The sequence below is a fragment of the Protopterus annectens genome, chromosome 16.part0 (assembly GCF_019279795.1).
Source record: "Protopterus annectens isolate FY-2018-M chromosome 16.part0, PAN1.0, whole genome shotgun sequence".
Classification (NCBI taxonomy): domain Eukaryota; kingdom Metazoa; phylum Chordata; order Ceratodontiformes; family Protopteridae; genus Protopterus; species Protopterus annectens.
The window spans coordinates 461,194,581-461,218,281 of record NC_056750.1 but is presented as its reverse complement, the minus strand read 5'-3'; the positions used below and the strand labels follow the sequence as shown (position 1 = coordinate 461,218,281).

Genomic DNA, 23,701 nt, shown 5'->3' with positions numbered 1-23,701 from the left:
TTTCTTCTACCAGAAACTACTTTACAAGACGGGTCAATTGCTTCATTTAAACCCTGACCCAGTTGCAGTAAAGTACTACAGTCTAAAGAAACTTGAGAAGGAGTAGACACATGCTTCGTTTTCTGTTCCTTTTTGATAGGAAAAATGGGGAAGCAGCAAATCCCCCAGGGATGGGAACAGCATTATTACCCAACAGGGAAGCCTCCCCTGTTCCCTCTCCCAGGAGTGACAATGGTGTCTCCCCCTTGCCCACAGAGGGGACCCCAACAGTTGCAGAGGACATGTCTACCTCCCCGGTCCATAGTGGCTGTAGGTGCTTCACCAGAGAGATCTGGGGCACAAGATGAGTGGTATGAGGTACAACAAATGACCACAGAAGATCACCAACCTGCATCTGAGGCAAAATGCTAGCCCACTGTGGTAGCTTGTAAGAGTTTGCTTAACTTTTTCTTTTTGTGGCTGGAAGAATGACCAACCATATGACTGGTAGTTTGTTCTACAATCAAGCCGAAAATGGTGTCTCTTTCCCAGGGAAGATAAACAGCAAATGTTAGGAAAATCTACAAGTCTTTAAAAGTCACTTTTTTCATAGAAAACCACAGTAAAAAGCATTTTAAACACTTTGCTAGCCATCCAAATGTAAAATAAAAAGTTATGTACTCAGTATAACATTCCATCTGTGCTGTTTATCTTCATTCTTCTTCAAATGATGGGTTCAGATCCAATACTCTTCTTCCAGATTGTAAGATCGTAGGACTCAGCTGTTTCTTTCAGATCATAGGATCTCTTACCCATAATGCTCTACCAAACTAACATACCTCTTATAGACTTCGCTGCCCCTAGGCATAACAGATCCATGACAGATCATAAGAGAAAGGAAGCTGGAGCTCAAAGAACACAAGTTCCAACAATGCTCGTCAATCTCTCCAGAAGGAATTAAAGGAAGGGGGGCAGGAGGGTGGGGAGTTAATGATATTGTCATTTTCAAGCAATCCTGAACTGATGGGACAGAGTCCCCAGCTAACTAAATCCTGGGAGGACTCTAAGGGAGGATATTACAGAGCAACACCCAGCCAAAGGTTGCTCCTCCCCTAGAGACCAGATCCAGTTTGTAATGAGCAATAAAGGTACAAGGATTAGTCCATTTTGCAGCTGCAAAAATATCATTCAAGGAAGTACTAGACCAAAACGCTGAAGAAGTCGCCTTAGACCTCATGGAATGGGCTCTTGGAGGCTTTGGTAAAGGCAAACCCACCTTCTCATAGACAAAGGTAATACAATTGGTTAAACATTTGGCCAAAGGAACTTCAGATACCAGCTTGCCTAATTTGGAATGGGAAAAGGAAACAAACAATTGTTAAAATTTCCTTAAGTCTTTGATTCTGTGAAGGTCAAAGAGTTACGGCCTGTGCACATCTAAAAGATATAACATATACTAGCCTTTGTTTGAGAAGTTTGGAAAGAAAACTGGGAGATTAATGGCCTGATTTATATTTGACTCAGAAGCCACCTTTGGTAGAAAGGATGGGTTGGTTCGTAAAGATATCCTATCCTTGTGAAAAAACTAAATAAGGAGGTTTAAAAGACATCTCTTGGAGTCTGGATAGTCTTCTAGTGGATGTAATAGCCACTAGAAATATAATCTTCCACGATAACAAATTAATGTCAACTTTAGCGAAAGTTTTAAAGGGAGGCTGAGTCAAAGCCTGAAGCATGACTTTTATATCCCAAGGAGGGGTAGACTCTTAATAGGGTGTCTAAGTAAAAAAGTTCCTCTTAGAAAGGCTTTACAAAGTTTAGCGGAAGCTAAGGTAGAATTATTTACTCCCACATGAAAGTTGGAAATGGCTGCTAATTGGACTCTATAGTGGAGAAACTAGCACCTTCTTTGAAAATTGTGACTAAAAAGTCAAGGACATTTGAAATAGGTGCTGAAAAGGGGTGTACATTTTTGCCTAGGGCCCAAAGAACAAATCTTTTCCATTTACTCTTGTAAATCTTTCTGTTGGAAGCTTTATAGGAAGATAACAAAATGTGACGGATGGGGGAGGAGACCCTAGGATGTCTAGCAATCAAAAGAACTGGAGAAACCATGTAGTCAGCTTGAGGCCTGCTACGCCCAGGTGAGTCATGTCTGTCGTGGAGGAGACAGGAGGTCTGGAGTTGGATTCAGAATTAGTAGTGGATGATGAAGATGAGGCCAGAAGAAGGGAAACCAAATCTGACGAGGCCAGTAAGGGGCTGTGACGTCCCTGCACTGACACAGTAATCAAGGAGCCTCAATCCTCACCACTGGAAACAGTGGGGAACATACACACTGGGAGGATGACAAGTACACACACACAGTAAAGTGCAATTTCCTATACAAACATACAGAAATCACAGTCAGTCTGGGGCTGGTTTCTCCCTTTTTCTCCAGATCCCCAATAAGACTCCTCACCTGCACAACTATAGAGTTGAGATCTCAGCTGAGTGGCCAAGCCAAAACCTCCAGCACCCTTCTTTGTCCAACCAGTGCTTCTTGTCCCTGCCCAAGTAGCTGACACACACACACTTTAAGATTTGATTTATATACAAACACGCACACCTGGGAAAGGCTGGTACAGTATTACTAGCTATGCCCCTTCTGCTCAGACTATAAGGTAGTTCCAGCTGCCATCAGCCAACTCTTTATCAGCTACTCTAAGGCCCTTAAAGGGTGTCCAATCCTACTGTGTAATGTTACTATTAATCCAAATGGTAGTCTGACCAGGAGCAAGGCTATTTAGGAGTGGCCTGTACAGTGTCACCAAACAGATATGCAAGTACTTTAAGAGCTTAAATATTTTTAAACAGACCAGCCACAATTAAAAGGTTTAAATACATTTAATAATAAATGAACAAGACAATACTCCATAAGTAATCAGTTACACCAGAGTTCAAAATCACATTAAATATTTAAAACAACATCGCAGGACAGTCTCAAATAAATAAAGAAAACATTTAAGCTATACTTTACTATATTCCTATCTGAATCTAAAAGAGTTACTATGCCCTAAAAACTTACTTACAGCAAGGCAAGTGCAGAAGGTGGTGATGAGTGGATATTTTTAGGACAAAGACCATGCAAAATGTAAGTCTCTCTCAGAGAGTTCTTGAATTAATATCAAATATTACTGCTGGGTTAGCTTGGATGACATCACTTTTTGTCACCTGACTTTAGTTCCCAAGCTAAACCCCTTTTGTCAGAAATTAACAGAATTTAACATCTCTGTGTGAAAAATACATATCTCTCAGATGTTTGAAGACCGTGGAAGTCATAAAACAATAAAACACTTCTGCATCTCAAGCCTAGCAATTACTTCTCTTCCAAGATGATACAAAAATTTCTAGCTCTAGACATGGTGTCTGCTACTGAACTGAAACTGAGACAGCACTTTTATAGCACAATTGTAAAACAATTTAATTTCAAAAGTTAACTCTGTATGTTCTCATTTCTACTGTTAAAACATATACATTTGCACAGGTATATAGTTTATATACATTTCTGTTTTTTTCCAGTAGGGTATACCTTGGACACCTCTTTGAAGCTCAGTATTGTACAAACCCTGATCAACACACACACTTCTGTACCTATAGTTTAATATATACATAACCTATAGTTCTAATATATTTGTATATTTTTCCTACATGCTAATGCTCCATTGTTACTGTATTGTGCCTTTTTACAACATATGTGCTGTTTAGATAGTTTTCTGTATTATTCCACTTGCTTTAAAAGTAACTGTTTCCTAACAAATTCATGTAATGATTTTCATGTAACTTGGAGCTTTTCTCCCCGGGCCTCCACTGAAAATGGGTCTCAAGCCCAGTGGACTTTCCCAGCCAATAAATAAATAATAAATAAATATGGATCATGCTGATATTCACAAATGACATATGATTATTTACAAAATTCCAGATAGCTGTGCTAAAAGTATCTCCTTCTGTCACACTTCTACATAAATCATATTAATATTCACAAATGACATATAATTATTTACAAAATTCCAGATAGCTGGGCTGGCAGTATTTCCCTATGTCACAAAAGCAATGAGGAGAACTGTGCTCTTCAATCGAGACACTTTCTGTAGGAATTTGTGAATTACAGATAAGGGGGAATAAGCATTAAGGAGACCGGGGGGTTGTGTGTCAAGTAGAGTCCTCTCTGTGAACTCCCCCCAGTGGGGAGATCAGTGCAAAGAACCTACTGCATTTGTTATTGAGAGGAGAAGCAAAAATATAGCAGCATGGTTGGCTCCACTGAAGGAGAATTCTTTCCACCACGTTGATATTGAGAGACCACTCATGAGGCATGAAGCTATCTTGGTGCTAAACCCAACTTGTCTGCAATCACGGAAGATTTCCCTAGAATATGAGTTGCTATTAGAAACTGATTGGAAGAGATTGCCCATTGCCAAAGTCTCACAGCTTCTCAACAAAGAGATTCTCCCTTGTCACTTGATCTATCAGACGACTGACACATTGTCTGTCTGAAATGCAATTGTCCCATCTGGGAGAGTGTCTTGAAAGGCCTTAAGTGCTTGGAGAATAGCTCTCATCCACAGGACATTGATATGCATCTTGGACTCTTCGGGGGAGGGGGACAATGTGACTTAGACTGTCCTTTCTAAGAAATGCCCCCTGCCACCAGAGCTGTCTGGCGTACATGGTCACTGTGGCCTTGGGTTGTGGGAAGACAAAAGGATTGACATCATGGAGCTGATTGAAGTGGATCCAGTACAGAAAGCAATTTTTGCACACTTGAGTGATTTTTTCTCGTAGAATGGACCATTTACTGGTCAGATTCCACTGAATGATTATCATGTGAAACCTAGCCAGTGATACAAGGGTGACTGCTGCTACCATGGAACCCAGAACTTAAAGTATCAATCTATCTGGAAGGGAAGAATTCTGAAGTATTTTTTTTTACTTGGATTTGTATGGTGTCTATTTGAGACAGAGGAAGAGATGCTATTTGACTGACTGTATTCAGCAAGCACCAATGAATTCCAGACTCTGAGTTGGTGTGAGATGATATTTCTTGTAATTGACTGATATTCCCAGATGGGAGCACAGATGGAGTAAGTAGTCTCTCGTTTGAATCATTGATGCCTGGTTGAAGCAGTCAGAAGCCAATCACCTAGATAAGGAAATACCCAGAATCTGAGCAGTCTCATGTGAGCTGCTACTACTGCCATACACTTGGTGATTATCCTGAAGGCTGTGGCGAGACCAAAGAGCAGTGTTCTGAACTGGTAATGACTGGAACACAGCCAAAAGCGAAGGTATCTTCTGGAGTGCCTGTTCATTTTCATATGATAGTACTCATCCTAAAAATATATTGAGCATGTCCAGTCATCCTTGTGCAGTAAAGGCAGAATGGACTGATCCAAGACCATCCAGAACTTTGCATACTAAATGGACTGATTTAATTTGCTGAGATCCAAAACTGGTCTTAGGTCCCCTGTCTTTTTTTAGCACCAAGAAGAGTTTTGAGTAAGTTTCAGATCCTCTCTGGTCTGGGGGTCCTCTTGGATGAATCTTTTTTCTAACAGCTTTTTGATTTTGATAGAAACTGCTTCCCTCTGATTGGGGTGGAACATCAGGGATTCTCTGTGGAATAGGTGGAGGGGGTTGTGAAAATGGTATAATATATTATCTTCCGCACTCATGAATCCTTTGTGATATCTAGCCAGATTTTCTGGTGCAGGGACAGACGACCCCAATTGCATCCAGAAATAGACAGCTGGGCCTCCATTCAGGAGCATGGACAGGGTCTATCTGAGAACTCATCTCTTGACTCCTGATTGTGCAAACCACCTCTGCTGTCAGCACAGCATCTTCCATTTGAGTTCCCCCACCCCTGCACTCTTGGGGTAACTATCTTCACTTGACTCTTTGAAAAGACCTTGGGAGTTTTTAAACCAGATTTTTCTACTATCTCGCTGGGTTCTAGAAAAAAGACCTTTGAGGAGTAGAAAAATGTACACCCACAGCAGACAGAGTCTTTCTCTTTTGTTTGCTACTGCAGAGTGTGTTTTTCACTTTGGGGCCAAAAAGTGAAGATCCGTCAAAGGGTGATTGATGAAAAAAAACTTAAATGGTTCCAAAAAGTTACACAAGCACATCCAGGCATGTCTCCTGATGAATATCCCTGAACCTGGCACCTGTGATGTACCTTCCGCAGTGTGTGAAATTAACCTCATGGACGAATTAGATACTGACTGTAGAGTAGCCAGTTGCGAGGAAATTATATTCCCTTCCTCATACGTCACGGACCACAAGAGAGATTTGGAAAGCTCCTTGATCAAATATATCTGAAGTCTCGTAAAGTGTGCCAAATAATTCAGTGACCTAAGAGAGATGGTCGCTGAAGCATAGACACTCTTCCCAAATATGTCCATTGCCCTAGACTCCCTGTTAGGAGGAAGGGCAGAGGAACTCTGTTCTGCTAGCTCCTTTCTAGTGGCTGCAGCAACAACCATGGCATCAGCTGGCACTCCTTTACTCCAGTGAAGACAGTCGTTTGAAGGTGCAAGGACTTTGTCTGGCCTCTTAGGGATTGGTTCGATGCTGTCTGGTTCCTTCCACACCTGCCAAGAGACCAGATCTACAAGTTTATCAGCTGGGAGAGTTACCCATGAGGTAGACTGGTAAGAACCGAAAGTCTCAAGAAACACTGATACCTCTTGGGAGGGGATATAGGGAGACCAACCACTTCTTTGTTTAAGGAGTTCTAACATATTTCCAAAGGCGACTGAAGGTTTATCCGACATTCTACTGACAAATACTATCAAAATAATAAAGAAAGGATTTTTCTTTTTATATATGTGAAATGAAGGGGGAAAAGAGAAAAGACTGCCAACAGTGGTATTTGAAGCGTATTCAAAGAGTAAAAGAAATGGGCCATTTAAGAAGAAAAATAGAATAAAAAGGGTAAAAGGAAGGTATTAAAAGAAAAGAAATTAGAAGTTATGTACCTACCATAACGTTCCATGTTAGTTGTCTTCTCTCGCCTTCTTTCTTGCTGGATGGATTTGGAGCCGATCCTCGGCTCCGACTTGGCACTTGCTTAGCTTGAGAACTCCTTTTACCAGCTCGAGGCAACCCTATATCCCATGATGCAAGGCGAGACTACCTCAGATCTCGTTTGGTAGCTATGATACCCTGCTAAATAAAACTACTCCCAAAGGAAGAGCAAAGACAAACCTAGTAGAACCAGGTAAAGAGTTCTTAAGATAGACTCTTCTACTGAAGACTCAGGAGAGAAAAACCTGAGAAAGAGGAACCCTTCAAGATCTGTCCAGGCCAGGGGGAAGGAGGGAGGGGCTTAAGAAAGAAGGCGAGAAGACAACTAACATGGAACGTTATGGTAGGTACATAACTTCTAAATGTTAAGTTGTCAATCTCGCCTTCATTCTTGCTGGATGGGACCGCGTCCCTAGCACCTGTATCCCGGGTGGCTCAACAGAACAGACTCTTGAGTACTGTGGAACCAAAACTGGCTCTGTCCCTGGAGGCCAAATCTAATTTGTAATGAGAGACAAATGTATGAGGAGTGGCCCAAGTAGCTGCTGCACAAATGGTATCAATGGGTAGCCTATCCTGAAAAGCTGTAGAAGTGGATAGGCTCCTGGTTGAGTGCGCCTTCGGTTTAGAGGGTAGTTGCTTGCCTCTGAGCGAATACACGTAAGAAATGGTGGAAGATAACCATCTGGATAAGGTCACTTTAGATACTGGGAGACCTTTCCTGTTTTCTGCATAGGAGACAAATAATTGGTCTGATTTCCTGAATTGTTTAGTTCTATGCAAATAATACCTGAGCTGACGATGGACATCCAAAAAATGAAGCTTTTGTTCAGCTCTGTCAGAATAATTTGGGAAAAAAACTGGTAGATCGATGGATTGATTAATATTAGTTTGAGAAACAACTTTGGGGAAAAATTATGGATTTGTTCTCAAGGATACCCTGTCCTTGTGAAAAACCAAGTAAGGGGAATGGATGCAGAGAGCTTGAATCTCGGATACCCTTCTTGCTGAAGTGACAGCCAGTAAGAATATAGTTTTCCAGGTCAATAACTTCAAGGAGCATGAAGCAGACGGTTCGAAGGGTGGTAAAATCAAGGATGCTAACATTAAATTCAGATCCCATTGTGGAGGAGGATGTTTTATTGGAGGCTTCAGGAGAAAAACTCCTCTCAGAAAAGCTTTGCATAGTCTATGTGACATAATGTTATGATCTTGCAAGCCAACATGATATTTGGAAATAGCCGCCAGTTGAACTTTGACTGTTGATGAAGAAGATCCTGACTGAAAAGCTTCAGCTAGAAAATCTAAAACAGAATGCACAGGTGCAGTAAAGGGATCAATGTGCCTGGAGTTTGCCCAAAGGGAAAAACGTCGCCACTTGCTAGCATAAACCGTTCTGGTGGACGACTTCAAAGAAGTTATTAAGATATCTCTGACAGGATCAGAGATCATAGGAAGCCTGGCTAGGGAAGGAAGTGGAGCAACCAAGCAGTGAGGTTGAGAGAATGAATGGCCCGGTGCTGTTGACCCGATTGGTGGATCAAAAGATCCGGAACTGGGTCCAGATGCCAGGGCTGCACCAGGAGGTGACGATGCAGAGTCGGAAACCAAATTTGTCGAGGCCAGTAAGGGGCAATGAGAATCAACTTGGCCCTCAAGACGGTAGCTTTCTGAATGACTTGTGGAATTAAGAGGAAAGGAGGAAAGGCGTATCCTGGGTTAGAGAGTCTTTCAGGGGTTGGCCTGGTAGGGGAAAGAGGGTGAAGAAGTCCGGGCATTTGTTATTTTGGGGTGTAGCAAAAAGATCGCAACAAGGGGTGCCCCACTTCAGAAATATCTCGTCCACTATTGATTGATTGAGAGACCACTCGTGAGGCATGAGAATGGCTCTGCTCAGTCTGTCCGCTAAGAGGTTGGACCCGCCGGGGATGTGCGTTGCTATCAGAAACCGATGAGAGGAGATTGCCCATTGCCAAAGTCTGAGAGCTTCTCGACACAAAGGATAGGACCTGGTCCCGCCCTGCTTGTTGATGTACCAGACCACAGACATGTTGTCCGTTTGAACTGCAATAGTCCCCGTGAGAAGAAAGTCGTTGAGGGCTTGCAACGTTAAAAGCACCGCTCTCATCTCCAGGACATTTATGTGCAGATGGTATTCGATGGGTTGCCAAGTCCCGTGGACCATCCTGCCCTGATAATGCCCCCCCCCACCTGATCAGAGAGGCATCCGTAGTGACTGTGGCAACTGGAGGAGGGGGAACAAATGGTCGGCCCTGATGAAGTAGAGGGGAAGATATCCACCAGGTTAGATGAGTCCTGCACGATTGTGTAACTAAGATTTCGTGCCTCATAGGAAGGTTCTGGAATGACCACTGAGTGAATAACATCCACTGCAGAAGACGCATGTGGAAGCGAGCTAATGGTAGAAGTACAATGGCCGCAGCCATAAGACCTAGAACTTTCAGAACCAATCTGGCTTTGACTTTGCTGCTCTGCAATAAAATCCGAACGTATTTTTGGATGTCCAGAATTCTCTGATCTGTTAGTCTGGCTAACAAATTGACGGTGTTTAATTCTGCGCCTATAAAGGTGATAGATTGGCAAGGCAGCAGAGAAGATTTTTTGAAATTCACCGATATCCCCAAACTTTTGCAAAGCTGCAGAGTGTAGTCTCTTCTCTGAAGAAGCTGATGCTTGGTGGTGGCGGAGAGGAGCCAGTCATCTAAATAAGGAAACACCTGGAATCCTTGACGTCTCAGATGAGCTGTGACCACTGCCATGCATTTGGTAAACACTCTGGGGGCTGAAGTGAGGCCAAAGGGCAGGGCTCTGAATTGATAATGACTGGTCCCTAGCGAGCGGAGAAACCTCCTGGAGCGCCTGTGTATCTTTATGTGATAGTACGCGTCCTGAAGGTCTATCGAGCACATCCAGTTGTCCTTGCCCAGAAAGGGCAGAATGGACTGAAGCTTGACCATCCAGAATCTTGCCTTCTTGACAAATCTGTTTAGATTGCTCAGGTCTAAAATAGGTCTCCAATCTCCCGTCCTTTTGGGGACCAAAAAGAATCTCGAGTAGATGCCGGATCCTACTTGGTCTGCTGGAACAGTCTGGACGGCTCTTTTTTCTAGGAGCTTTGAAACCTCCTGTTTTGCCAAATCCCTTTGACCGGGTGAGATGTCTGGAAAGGATTGGTGAGGTACGGGATACCTTTCGAAGGGGATTTTGTAACCCTCGGATATGATCGACTGTACCCACATATCTTGTGAAAGGGAATGCCAGGCTACTGGGTACAGCGATATCCTTCCCCCGACTGCCTCCAAGGGTGGACAGTCGGGCAACACCTCAGAGATGTTGAAAGGGCTTCTCAGGAAGAGACTCTCTGTTGCCCTGATTCTGAGGACCCCCCCCGCCTCTAGGGCGGCATCTATTATTGTTACCCCCTCTGCCTCTGGGGGTAAACTAACCACGCGTGTCCTGCGCTGCTCCTTGGGCTTTACGGAACCACATCTTTCCTCCTTTCTGACCCTTGGGATAGGGTCTAGAAGGGGTGGAAAAATGGACTCCAATGGCAGAAAGAGTTTTGCCGTCTTGCTCACACCTGGTCAAGGTTTCCTTCACCTGAGGTCCGAACAAAGCCGAACCGTCAAAGGGGGTATTGGTGAAGGACGCCTTAAAGGGGTCCACGAAATTACAAAGCCGCATCCAGGCTTGACGTCTAAGAGCCACTCCTGTGCCTGCGGCTCTGCTCGCTCCATCGGCTGCATAGGATATGAGCCGCATGGAGGAGTTGGATAAAGAATTTAGGATTGCTAGCTGTGAGGCAATCTTGTCCTGAGCCCCAGCAGCTGAAGGATCCTGAACCACTTCACCTAGTTCCTTGAGAATATCTCTTTGGAGTCTGGTGAAATGACAAAGGTAGTTCAGCGAACGCATGGCAAAGGTCGCTGAAGAAAACATCCGCTTGCCAAACCTGTCCATGGTCCTAGAATCTTTGTTAGGAGGATGGACAGGCACTGAAGGATCCGCAAGTTCCTTCTTGGTGGCCGCCGCCACCACCATAGCATCCACAGAGATGCCCTTAGAGAGAAACTGCTTATCTGAAGGGGCCGTAATAAATTTGGATGGCCTCCTGGGGGCAGGTTCCACAGAATCTGGAGCTGCCCACGCCTTCCGAGCCACTACCTGCATAAGTGGGTCGAAAGGCGGAGACACCCAGGAGGTGGAGGGTCGGGATCCAAAAGCCTCCAGGTATACCGACTCATCCTCGGAGGGGTCAATGGAGGGCCAGTTCCCCCTCTGTTTGAGGAGTTCAAGGATGTCTGAAAAGGAGACATCCTCAGAGGGGGACCGTGGGGAACCCTCCGACTCATCTAAGTCGGTATCAGATGTTGTAGACTCAGGGGAGTCTGTGTGTTTCCTCTTACACGTCCTCTTCCGAGGGGGTTCCCCTGCGGGATCAGGAGAAACCTCGGAAGAGGAAGTTATTCCCAATGGGGAAACCTGGGGCGATGGATCCCTGGGCCTGAGAGCAAGAGGCTGGCAACAGACATCAACAGGCACCGAAGAGGGAGGAGCTAAAGGGATGGACTGTTGACCTGGCTCAGGTGCCAGGACACTCCTCATCACCTCAAAGGCTCCTCTCCCAGGGAGGCCAGAATATTCCCGTTCCGAAGAAATAGGAAATCCCGGCTCCACCGAGAGAGAAGGCTCCGAGGCCGATGTCGGTGCCGAGCGTACCAAAGCCAAAGCCCCGAGAGGGAGAGCGGGGTCGGACAAGGGTCTGATGCCACTAGCCCCCTCGGAGCCGACCAGGGAAACCCGACGACCGGATCCCTCCAAGGAAGGTCTCATGGAGGAGATCGGAGCCGAAGACGACGGAGCCGAAAGGGGATGTATCGGTTCCGGCGCCGACACGGTCGCTGTCCCGAGAAGCTCCGGCTCCGAACTCTGGGGAGTCGGAGGAGGAAGTTCAAGGGGAAGAGCAATAGCCAAAGTCTGCTGAGATGGGCTATGGAGCATTTGGGCTGGTGCCTGTGACTTCAACAGCCTGCTTACCACCCTCTCTAAATCGTGGTCAGACAGCCTGGAAGATCTCGAAGATCGGCTCCGATGACTCCGTTCCGACAAAAGAGGAGACCTCGGAGCCGAGTGGATCGATTCCAAAGAAGGGGACCGAGATCTCTTCTTGGACGAAGCCATCGGAGCCGACGTCCTCTGGGTTCCAGATGGAGCCGAAGGCTTTTCGGCTCCAATACTGGATAACACGTCGGCTCCAGCCGGAGCCGACAAGGCAACTGTAGATTGAGTGTTGGAGCCGGTAGGAACCGACACTATCACATCAGAGGTAGAACGATTGGCTCCAGCCGGAGCCGATCTCGACTCAGAAGGAGTCGGAGCCACCGGAGAAGGCTTAACAACTGTAGCCTGAACCTTAGGTGGCTTTGAAGGTTTACTCGACCCAGTCTTAGTGGGTGAACCTTCTGGCTTTAATAAGCCACGGAGGATCAATTTGTTCCTCCTCTCCTGCAGGACTCTCTGGCTAAAAGAATGACATATGGCACAGGAGTCCTGCAGGTGTAAAGGCCCCAGGCAGTAAACACAAGAAGTGTGACCGTCTGTCAGAGACATTTTCTGACAGCACGAGTCACACTTCTTGAAGCCTGAGACCTTTCCTTCCTTAGACATAGTCCAAGTAAAAACACTACTCACACTCTAAACAGTCACACTATTAATCCCAAAAAAAAACACACACACAGGAAGGGATTAATAAAGAGGCCTAGGCCTAACTGAAAAATTAAACTTAACTAATTAACTAGAAAGTTTTAAACAAAGGGGAAATAGGGTGGGCTGTAGAAACACTACACACTATTTGACTATGAAAAGAGAAAGGGAGAGAAAAAACCCTGACTAAACTGTTTGAAAATTCAAACTCACCTGAGCTGGCAAAAAAGAGACCTCTTCGCAAAGCGGCAAACGAGATCTGAGGTAGTCTCGCCTTGCATCATGGGATATAGGGTTGCCTCGAGCTGGTAAAAGGAGTTCTCAAGCTAAGCAAGTGCCGAGTCGGAGCCGAGGATCGGCTCCGAACCAATCCAGCAAGAATGAAGGCGAGATTGACAACTTAACATTATACAATGCAATATATTTAAGGTAATAAGAAAAAACTATACTCATTTAACCACAAAAAAGGACTAAAGACAAGTGATTAAGAGTTTGAAATCTATGTCTATTTGCAATGGCAGCAAAAGAACTCTGAGGTAGGTAGTTTGGTGGGGCATTATGGATAAGGGGAGGAGCTTGAGTGTTCTAAGATCTTACGATCTGGAAGAAGTGGCCGAGTCAAATCAGATATCAGATCCAAACTCATCAGTTGAGGATTGAATGAAAATGCCAACATCAGATTAAACACAGTTTCGCCACAGGAAAAAAAACATGTTTTTTAGTTACTTTACACAACTTTTAAACTGACAGGAAAAACAAGGGCTCTCATGACACTGTTGAAATAAAAAACTCCTACCTTTAAAATAACTTTACTGAAAACGTACATATTTAGAAAAAAAAATAGTTATGTACTCACCATAACGTTCCATCTGTGTTGTCCATTTTCATTTTGTCTTAACATACAGGAGTTTCGAACCTCATCATTCCTGGTTCAGATTCCTCCTCTGACCTCCCTGGAAGTTTTGGAACCGTTGGATCCAATCCATCTGGTATTGTCTACATCAGAGCCGAGGACCTTTCCTTCCTCGGCTCAGACCTCAGCTCTGAGTTCCTTGGGCCAGTTGGAGCCAGGGAGCTCTCGGGGTTGTGGTGGCCCTGTCAAGTCAGAAGTTTTCGGAGCTGCCCCTGTCGTTGACTTGGATTAGTCTATACCTCGGCCTTGGGAGCTCTGACATCTGGATTGAAGGGTGTCCAGATCCGTAGGCATGACCTTCTGGATAAGGGATCCTTCACTTCTCGGTATCAGTCAGGTTTCAAGGCTTTGGAGAAGGATATGTCTGCTTCAGCAGCACAGACGGTATCTTCCCCTTTGGATCCAAAACCTTGCAGATCCCGCACTGAGTATCTCAACCAGACCTCTCACAGGGACAGCAAACTGGCAGTTTTTTTTCCTCAAAGGGAACTTATCTATCCAGAAAAAGAACTCCACCCAAGCCGAGTGCTGATCCTCAAAATTCTTAGGAGAAGTACACTCTTCAATGTCAGTAAAGCTCTGGGGGACTTGGCACCCAAACTTGTCTTTTAGTTGGCTCAGCTTGAGCCACCTGACAATTTTAGAGCATGGAAGATGCCCTGAAGCTTTGCAAGCTGGATGGCTGTTATATCCTTCAAAGAATATAACCCATATAGTTAAGGCTACTGCAGCAGTGATCAATATAATGAACACCACTGATGCTAAGGGGTACAGTACACTTAATGCTGTGCAATGGTTGCTGTCATTCCAAATATTCTTGCTCAATGGAATGAAAAATCTTTCACATATTTTGCCCATTTACTTTCAAAGGCATACATTTTAATATCCTTAGGACCTCATTTTACTACTGTTTCATTTGAATGTTACTATCTGGTTAGTTTCATACATTTTCTACTGCAAATTCTGGCTCACTGCACTAAATAGAATTGTGAAATGCTATCTGCCCATGCCTACTGTGAACTGCTGATTCCTGCACATGTTCACACAGTGTATTTAGCAACTTGCTAATGAAGCAAGGCTAGTGTTTCCAATATCAGGTCTGACAATCAAACTCATATTTGAGAAAAGATAATGACCATGAAAACAGCTTATTTTATGTATAGCTAAGCAGCATCTATATTATCTTATCAAACTTTCAGAATATCGAATCTGATATGGTCGACACCATATCATCGAATTCTGAAACATCGAAAGAAAAAAAATGCCTAAAAACAAAAATAAATAAAAACTTAGCTTTGCAAGCAGGGGGACAAGCCCCCCTGCAACCCCCATGTGTTGGGCTGCACCCCCCACACCCCCCCAACTTAAATATACCAACTCCAAGACGCACTACATTGAACTAAATGGAAATTGCCCCCTTACGGAGCTTTCCGTTTAAACGTTCAATGTTTTTTGCTTTCACTAATCTGGTGCCGACGATATCAGCTTCGATATTGTCGGCCTTCAACAACGTGAAGTAGACCCGCAAAGCGCTGTCACTCAAGTTTCACTGTGGCTTTAATACCAGCTAAGCCAAAGTAATGGATTACTTTTCACAGAGTAATGAAGTAAAAATTACTAAGTAATTCAACATGTTATTGAAACGAAGTTATGTACTCACCATAACATTCCATCTGTGTCGTCCATTTTCATTCCTCAACTGTTGGGTTTGGATCCAAACCTCAGATCCGACTCGGCCATTACTAAAGCTTGTGGATGTTGTCAATTTTCACTCTATCCTCAACTGTTGGGACAGAGTCCCCAGCTACCTAAAATACCGGGTGGACTTTAAGGAAGGATAGTCCTGAGCACAATTGAGCCAAAGATTGCTCTACCCCTCGAGACCAGATCCATTCTGTAATGAGTGTTGAAGGTATGAGGGTTGACCCAGACTGCAGCCACTCGTATGTCATCCATGGAAGCCCTGGACAGAAATACTGAAGAAGTTGCTATGGACCTAGTTGAATGGGCTCTTTCAGATTTAGGTAAGGTTAGCAACATTTTATAGGTAAAAGAAATACAATCCGTCAGCCATTACTTTTGTAACTGGTTTGTCCAATTTCAAATCTGCAAAGGAGACAAACAATTGATTTGTCTTCCTGATTTCTTTTGTCCTATGTAAGTAAAAACATAATTGTCTGTGAACATCCAATAAATGCAACATATATTCACTTTTGTTTGCAAATTTATGAAAGAATACTGGCAAATTAATGGACTGATTGATACTGGATTCTGACACCACCTTGAGAAAGAAAGGCACAATTGTACGTAATGTAACTCTATCCTAATGAAACATCAAGTAGGAAGGTTTTGATGACAATGCATAAAGTTCTGAAATTCTTCTGGCAGAGGTAATGGTCACTAGAAAGATAGTGTCCAGGTCAGAAGCTTAAGATCACATTTAGCTGCTGGTTCAAAGGGGGAATGAGTTCAAATCACATGGTGGAGTAGGATCTTAATACAGGTGTCTCAATAGAAGAGGATTTCTCAAGAATGATTTACAAAGTTTAGAACAGGCTACAGAAGAACTTTCAAACCCAATATGAAAATTAGATATTGCTGCTAAGTGAACTTAAATGATAGAGCAGCTTGCCCTTCATTAAAGATTAATGCCAAAAATTCAAGTATGTTATGTATCGGAGCTGAAAAGGGATCAATGTGTTTTTGTTGTGCCCAGTAAACAAACCTTTTCCACTTACTTGTATAAAGCTTTCTTGTAGATGGTTTATGGGAAGATAAAAGAATATGATGGACAAGGGAAGAGAGCATCGGTTGTCTGGCTCTTAACGGAATTGGGGAAACCATGCTGTTAAACTTGAGGTTTGAGATATCCGGATGAACCTTATCTGTCAGATGTGACAGGAGATCTGGAATCAGATCCAGAATGCAAGGTTGGCAAATTAGAGGAGGACATAGGAAGGGGAACCAAATTTGACGAGGCTAGTAAGGTCCAACAAGGATGACTTTGCTCTTCAACCTGGTAGCTTCCCACAGAAATTTCAGAATCGGGGAATTGCCGGGTAGGCATAAAGATGACCTGGGGGACAATCATGAAATACAGCACTTCCCTCAGTGATTCTCCCTGAGGGGGGATTAGGGCAAAGTAGCTGCTGCATTTGTTGTTTAGGAGAGAAGTAAAAAGACTGTAGCAAGGCTGGCCCCATTGATGGAAAATCATTTCTGCCACTGCCATGTTGAGAGACCACTACTGAGGTAGACGAATGGACCTGCTCAATTTGTCTGCTATCACGTTGGACTTCCCCAGAAATGCATTACTGTGAGGAGATGGTTGGATAAGATCGTCCACTGCCACACTCTAAGGGCTTCCCAACACAAGGAGTAAGATCTGGTCCCGCTTTGTTTGTTAATGTACCAAACTACTGACATATTGTCTGTTTGAATCACAATTGTCCCTAAAGGGAGTGGATCTTGGCAGGCCTGCAATGTTAAGAGCACTGCTCTGATCTCTAGGACAATGATATGCAAGTTGGTCTCTTCAGGGACCAAGTGCCTTGGGCTGTTCTCTCCAGAAAGTGCCCTTCTACCCAATCTAGGAAACATCTGTAGTCACAACGGCCTTGGGCTGAGGGAGAATGAAAGGACAGCCTTGTAGAACTTGATCCAAGTAAATCCACTGCCAGAGCTATCTCTTGCATGCCTGAGTGATTCTTATTTGTGCTGACATGCACTGGTAAAGAACTGACCATTGTGTTGTTAGCATCCATTGAAGAATTCTCATATGAAATCTTGCCAGAGGAACTAAGATTATGGCATCTGACAATGACCCCAAGGCTTGAAAGATCAAATGGGCTGATATGTTGGCACCGCAAATCATTTTCCTGACCTGGAATCTGATAGTCTGTACTCTTCAGAGAGGATGAGAAGCTGTCACTGATATGCTGAAGACTGCTCTTATGAATTCTAAGGCTTGAGTTGGTTGTAGCTGAAACTTGTAATTTATGGTTATACCCAGATAAGAACAAATCTGAAGTAACTGATCCCGTGCTCTTGTTAAGCGATGCCTGGTCGGGGCGGTAATGAGCCAGTCATATATATATATATATATATATATATATATATATATATATATATGGAAACACGCGGAATCCCTGCAATTTCAGGTAAACTGCTATCACTGCCATGCATTTGGTAAACACACTGGAGGCTGTGGTGAGGTCAAAGGACAGTGTTCTGAACTAACAGTGACTGGCACCCAGCCAGAAGTGTAAATACCTTTTGGATTGGCCGTTCATCTTTATGTGATGGTATGCATTCTGAAGGTCTATCGAGCACATCCAGTTTTCCTTGCTCTGGAAGGGTAGAATGGATTGAATCATGACCATCCAAAACTTTATATGCTGACTGACTTGTTCAAAATGCTGAGATCCAAAATTGGTCTCCAGTCCCCTGTTTTCTTTGGCACTAAAAAGAATTTTGAGTAAGTTCCAGATTCTATCCGGTCTGGCAGGACCTCTTGGATGACTTCTTTTTATAGAAGCTTTAGTATTTTTAGTGTTGCTGCTTTCCACTGACTGGGTGGAACGTCAAGAATTTTGCAATACAGTTGGGGTTGGAAGGGAAAGGGAATTACATAACCTCTGGAAATAACCTTCTGCACCCAAGTATCTCTTTTTATACCTAGCCAGGCTCTCTGGTGCAGGAATAGTTTTCTCCTGATTGCCTCCAGAGGTGGACAATCAGGCCTCCTTTCAGAAGTGGTGGTAGGGTCTATATGACAAAGAATCTCTGGACCCCTGGTTTTGTGGGCCTCTTCTGCTGCAGAGGGGTTGTCATCTATTAGTATCCTCCCTTTGCCCCAAGGGGAACTTTCTCCATGTGTCCTGGAAAGGACCCTAGGCCTTCATGAACCACATTTTCTGACCATCTCATTGATTCATAGAAAAGGATCTTTGAGGGGTCGAAAAACATATGCCCACTACAAACAGGGTCTTTCCATCCTTCTCACACTTGGATAATGTGTCCTTCATTTTTGGGCCAAACAATGAATAGTCGTCAAACAGTGCACTGATGAAAAAGGACTTAAAAGGCTCTGCAAAATCACATGAGCACATCCAGGCATGCCTCCAAATGGATATGGCTGAACGGGCGCTGCCCCTGAGGCACCTTCGGCTGCATGTGAAATAAGCCTCACAGATGAATTCAAACTGGATTGCAGGGTAGCCAGTTGGGAAGCCACAGAAGACTGGGCCTCAGCAGTAACAGTTCCTGAAAGGGAATTTGAAGGTTCCTTGATCAAGTCCCTTTGTAAATTAGTAAAATATGTCAAATAGTTCAGCGCCCTACATTCCCTGTCAGGAAGATGAACAGAGGAACTTTGTTCAGCAAGCTTTTTTTTGATCGCCGCCACCATGACCATGGCATCCATGGACACCAGCCTTACTACAAAATTCCTTCCTGACAGGTGGAGCCATAATCTGAAATCGCCTCTTAGGGACTGGCTCAACTAAGTCAGGGTCTTTCCACATCTGCCAAGAGACTAAATCAATAAGCTCGTTGGTGGGCAGAGTAACCCAGGAGATAGATGGGCCAGCTCCAAAGGCCTCCAGAAATACTGATTCCTCCAGTGAAGGGTTGCTGGAGGTCCAACCACCTTTCTGCTTCAGGACCTCAAGGATGTCTCCAAATGAGATATCTTCTGGAGGTGATCGTGGGGACCCTTCTCCTTCACTGAAATCAGTATCCAAAGTGGCTGACTCTTGTGACTTGCCAAGCCTGACACACAACCTTCACCACTACAGGAAAAAAAAAACAGAATACCAACAATGTTATTAGAACTACACTAGCATGTATGACAGACAGAAAAAGAGGAAAACGGATTAGCAACAATGCTAAACAAGAATTACAATAATGTAGGAGGGTGAGGGGAAAAAAAAAAAAAAAAAAATATATATATATATATATGAGAATGATTAAAGAGAAAAACTACACTTATCTTTAAGCAAACTCGATAGCTAAGGCTGACCATGTCTTTTCGAAAAAAGAGGCAAACGAGATATGCGGTATGTTAGGGGTTGGTTTATTACGGGTAAGGGAGAAGCTCAACAGCTTTTTGGTTACCACAAGCTTTAGTAACAGCTGAGTCAGATCTGAGGATCGGATCTAAACCCAAGAGTTGAGAATAGAATGAAAATTGACAACATCAGATGCAAGAGATGTGAAGAACAAAAATGGGCAAAAATGATACAATCTGGCAATATATTGAAGTCTGACTGCTGTTAACTATAGGTATTTGAGCAATATAGTAACTGAAGAATTCTGTTTACCCACTTCAGCATTCATATTTTCTGTCTAGTTTGTTGTTATAATTTTATACTCATTTTCAGGTATTCAATCAGATTTAGCCACATTCACTGTATCAAAAGCTAAAGCCATGAGACACATAACAGCTACTCACCAGAGATAACTACCCCACCTCCCCATGTGAGACACACATGCATACAGTACTTCAAATATTTGGGATATGATTTCATGCTTACAGAAAGCAAATTAAACATTATGAAAACCATTTTGCCAACAAAAAGGGAGTATTACGGTCTTAAAGGGCTGACAAACTGTACCATAACATACCTCTTCATTGTCTAGTAACAACATCTGGTTATCTGAAACCACGCAGAACTTGGGAATCCAAATAGTGTGTTCATGATAAGACTGGCCACGTGATAGCCGATACACAGGTAGACCTGATACAGCTATTAAAGACAAAAAAAACAAAAAAACAAAACAGAAGTAATGCACTAAAACTAAAATTTAATTTGATACAATAAACAATAGACATGGGTACATTATACAGTAAAATATTAACAAAAGTTATAGACTTATCTTAATGATAGAGCTGTATGAATCTGTTTTATCTTTGGTAACCTCCAGGCCTGATGCTGCAGGCAACAGGGCTGCTCAGCATATAAAAACATTCCCAAGCTGTTACCTGTTTTTAGTGATTATCATCCTATTGCTATTATTCAAACAGTCGCTAAAGTTTTAGAAAAATGAACTTACAATCAAATACTGCAACACTTACCAAAGTAAAATATCCAGACAGATACCACAGCTTCAGACTTAAATACAGCACTAATGTCATCATCTCCCTCACTAACTATACTTACACTAACATGGAAGAGGGGAAAACTCAATTGTGAAATATGTAAAGATCTGATGAGAGCCTTTGAACATTTTCTGGTCATAGTTTATCCACTGCCAAACTTAAAACGTGTGGCTTCTCTGAGGGTGGTTTGGTCTTGGTTTTCTAACTTCCTTCATAAAAAAAAAAATTACAGTGGCATCCATCTCCCCTCTTAATCTAAATGGGGTAACAACTCTAAAGTTTGGTATTAGGTCCCTTACTATTTTCCCTCTTTCAATCACTTTTCTTGGAACCTACACAACCTTAACTGTTAATTATAACCACGTGACCTTGTTCTATCGAGATCAGACTCCTCCATTAGAGTAATAGGCAAAACATTAAACAACAATTTTGAACACATATGGAACTAGCTATTAATAAATAACTTGAAATTAATACCAAGAAAACAACAGTCATGGACTTATAAGATGGCTACACCCTGACCAACACCTTAATTTCAGCTCTCCCAGTGTGAAAAAAAGAAACTGACAAATACGATATAGTAATTCTGTCAGCTTGAGTAAATTCAATTACTGGCTAATAAGTACACTACCAGAATGCCAGTAAAGAAGAAACTTAAGGAACCTGAAAGAAAATAAAGTATAAAAGATGAAGAGGAAACACTAACTGGGTAGAATCTTGCAGCTGTTCAGCAAAAAGTTGAAGCTCCAGCTTTGATGCAAGAGATGGCTTCCAATAATTTTGATGAAAAAAAATATAGCAAATGTACTCAGAACTGACTGATTAAAATAAATGAAACACTGAAGGAGTATATTATCTCAAACAGCAAAAGACTGGAAAAATAGAAGCTTGAAATAGCTATTAAGATGAACAGATAAAACTGCAGAAATCACAGGGACAAATGAGGAAAGAGCTGGCTGAGTATGAGGCTTCTCAAGAAGAGCAGTTTCAAAAATGGCAGAGTTAGAAGACAGAGCACACAGAGAAAACAGGAAGTTATGTACTCACCATAACGTTCAATGTATTTAGTCCATCTCGCCTCACATTCTTACCCGTGGGTTCGGAGCCGAATATCGGCTCCGACTCGGCCAAACTTTTCTAGCTCGAAGTCTTCTATTGGCTGGGCTAAGCAGGTATCCCATGGTGCACTGCTCCATATCCCCAGATCTAGTTTGCTGCAATACTTATTCATACCCCATGCATACACAACATCCAGATAAAAAGAATAAGCTAAAGTAAAGGGAACTCTGTAAATCAAACCCTAACCTCCAGATCCTCCAGGAAGGGGGAAGGTGGGAGGGTAAGTAAGAATGTGAGGCGAGATGGACTACATACATCAAATGTTATGGTGAGTACATAACTTCCAGATGTTATGTAGTCCTATCTCGCCTACATTCTTACCCGTGGGACAGCGTCCCTAGCACCTACATCCTGGGTGGCTCATAGGAAAATACTCCTGAGTACTGTGGAGCCAAAGGACGACCTGCCCCTAGAAACCACGTCCAATTTGTAATGAGAAACAAATGTGTGAGGAGAAGCCCAAGTAGCTGCAGCACATATATCATCCATTGACAATCTGGCCTGGTAGGCTGTAGATGTAGAAACAGCCCGAGTAGAGTGAGCCTTGACCGGAAATGGCAGATCTTTTCCTCCCGCTTGGTAGGCGAACGAGATGCAACTAGATATCCATCTGGATATGGTGGCCTTGGAGACTGGGGACCCAATTTTGTTTTCCGAAAAGGAGACAAATAGTTGATCTGACTTCCGGATATCTTTTGTTCGGTGCAGACAGAAACGTGATTGTCTGTGTACATCCAATTGATGAAATTTAAATTCTGCCTTGTTTGAAAATTGAGGAAAGAATACAGGCAACTCACTGGATTGATTAAGATCAGACACGGAAGCCACTTTAGGAAGAAAGGAAGGGTTTGGTTTAAGAGAAGCCCTGCCCTTATGGAAGATTAAGTATGGGGTTTTGATAGAGAGGGCTTGAATTTCTGAAACTCGCCTTGCTGAAGTGATTGCTGTTAAGAAGGCTGTTTTCCAGGTCAAGAATTTCAATTCACAGGTAGCTGCAGGCTCGAAAGGTGGTGAAGTAAGGGCTTGTAGAACAAAATTGAGATCCCAGGGCATGACAGGTTCGAAGACCGGGGGACGGAGTAACAGAGTACCCTTCAGGAAAGCCTTGCAGAGTCTATGAGCCATGAGACCAGGCTCATTAGCCACATGAAAATTAGAGATCACAGCCAATTGAACTTTGATGGTAGCTGATGCGGAACCCTGATGGAAAAGCATAGACAAACAGTCCAAGACTGAAGCAACTGGAGCTGTGTAAGGATCAATTCCTTGGGTATGCGCCCAAATAGAAAACCTCTTCCATTTGTTGGAATAAATCTTCCTAGTAGATGGCTTATGAGAGGAAGATAAAATGTGAACCACTTCCGGTGAAAATTTATGAAGCCTAACTAACGACGGAAGTGGAGTAGCCAGGCTGTCAACCGGAGGGTCATCAGAGAGGGGTGGAACTGTCCCGACATGTGTGTCAGTAAATCTGGTTGGGGGTCCAGAATCCAAGGAGTGTCCACAATGTATGGCTGAAGAAAAGGGAACCGGACTTGACGAGGCCAGTGTGGAGCAATCAGAGTCATTCTGCTTCCCAAGGATTGCGCTTTCTGAATAACCTTTGACAGCAAGGGAAACGGAGGGAAAGCATAAAGCAGACCGGAGGGCCAATCGTGAACCAGAGCATCCCTGAGTGACTCCCCCTGTGGGGGGATCAGTGTGAAGTAGTTGCTGCATTTGACATTGAGGGAGCTGGCAAAAAGGTCGCAGCTAGGCTGACCCCACCTGCTGAAAATTCGTTCTGCAATTAG

At 43.4% G+C, this 23,701-nt stretch overlaps 1 protein-coding gene across 1 annotated transcript in view; it reads right to left on the bottom strand.

The window, feature by feature from the left end:
* LOC122790609 (ras/Rap GTPase-activating protein SynGAP-like) overlaps positions 1–23,701 on the bottom strand; it is a 621,677-nt gene that overhangs the window by 368,520 nt on the left and 229,456 nt on the right. Inside the window, exon 2 of the mRNA XM_044058135.1 lies at positions 20,315–20,436. Within this exon, the coding sequence (XP_043914070.1) occupies positions 20,315–20,436 (122 nt within the window). The remainder of the gene's footprint in view (positions 1–20,314; positions 20,437–23,701) is intronic.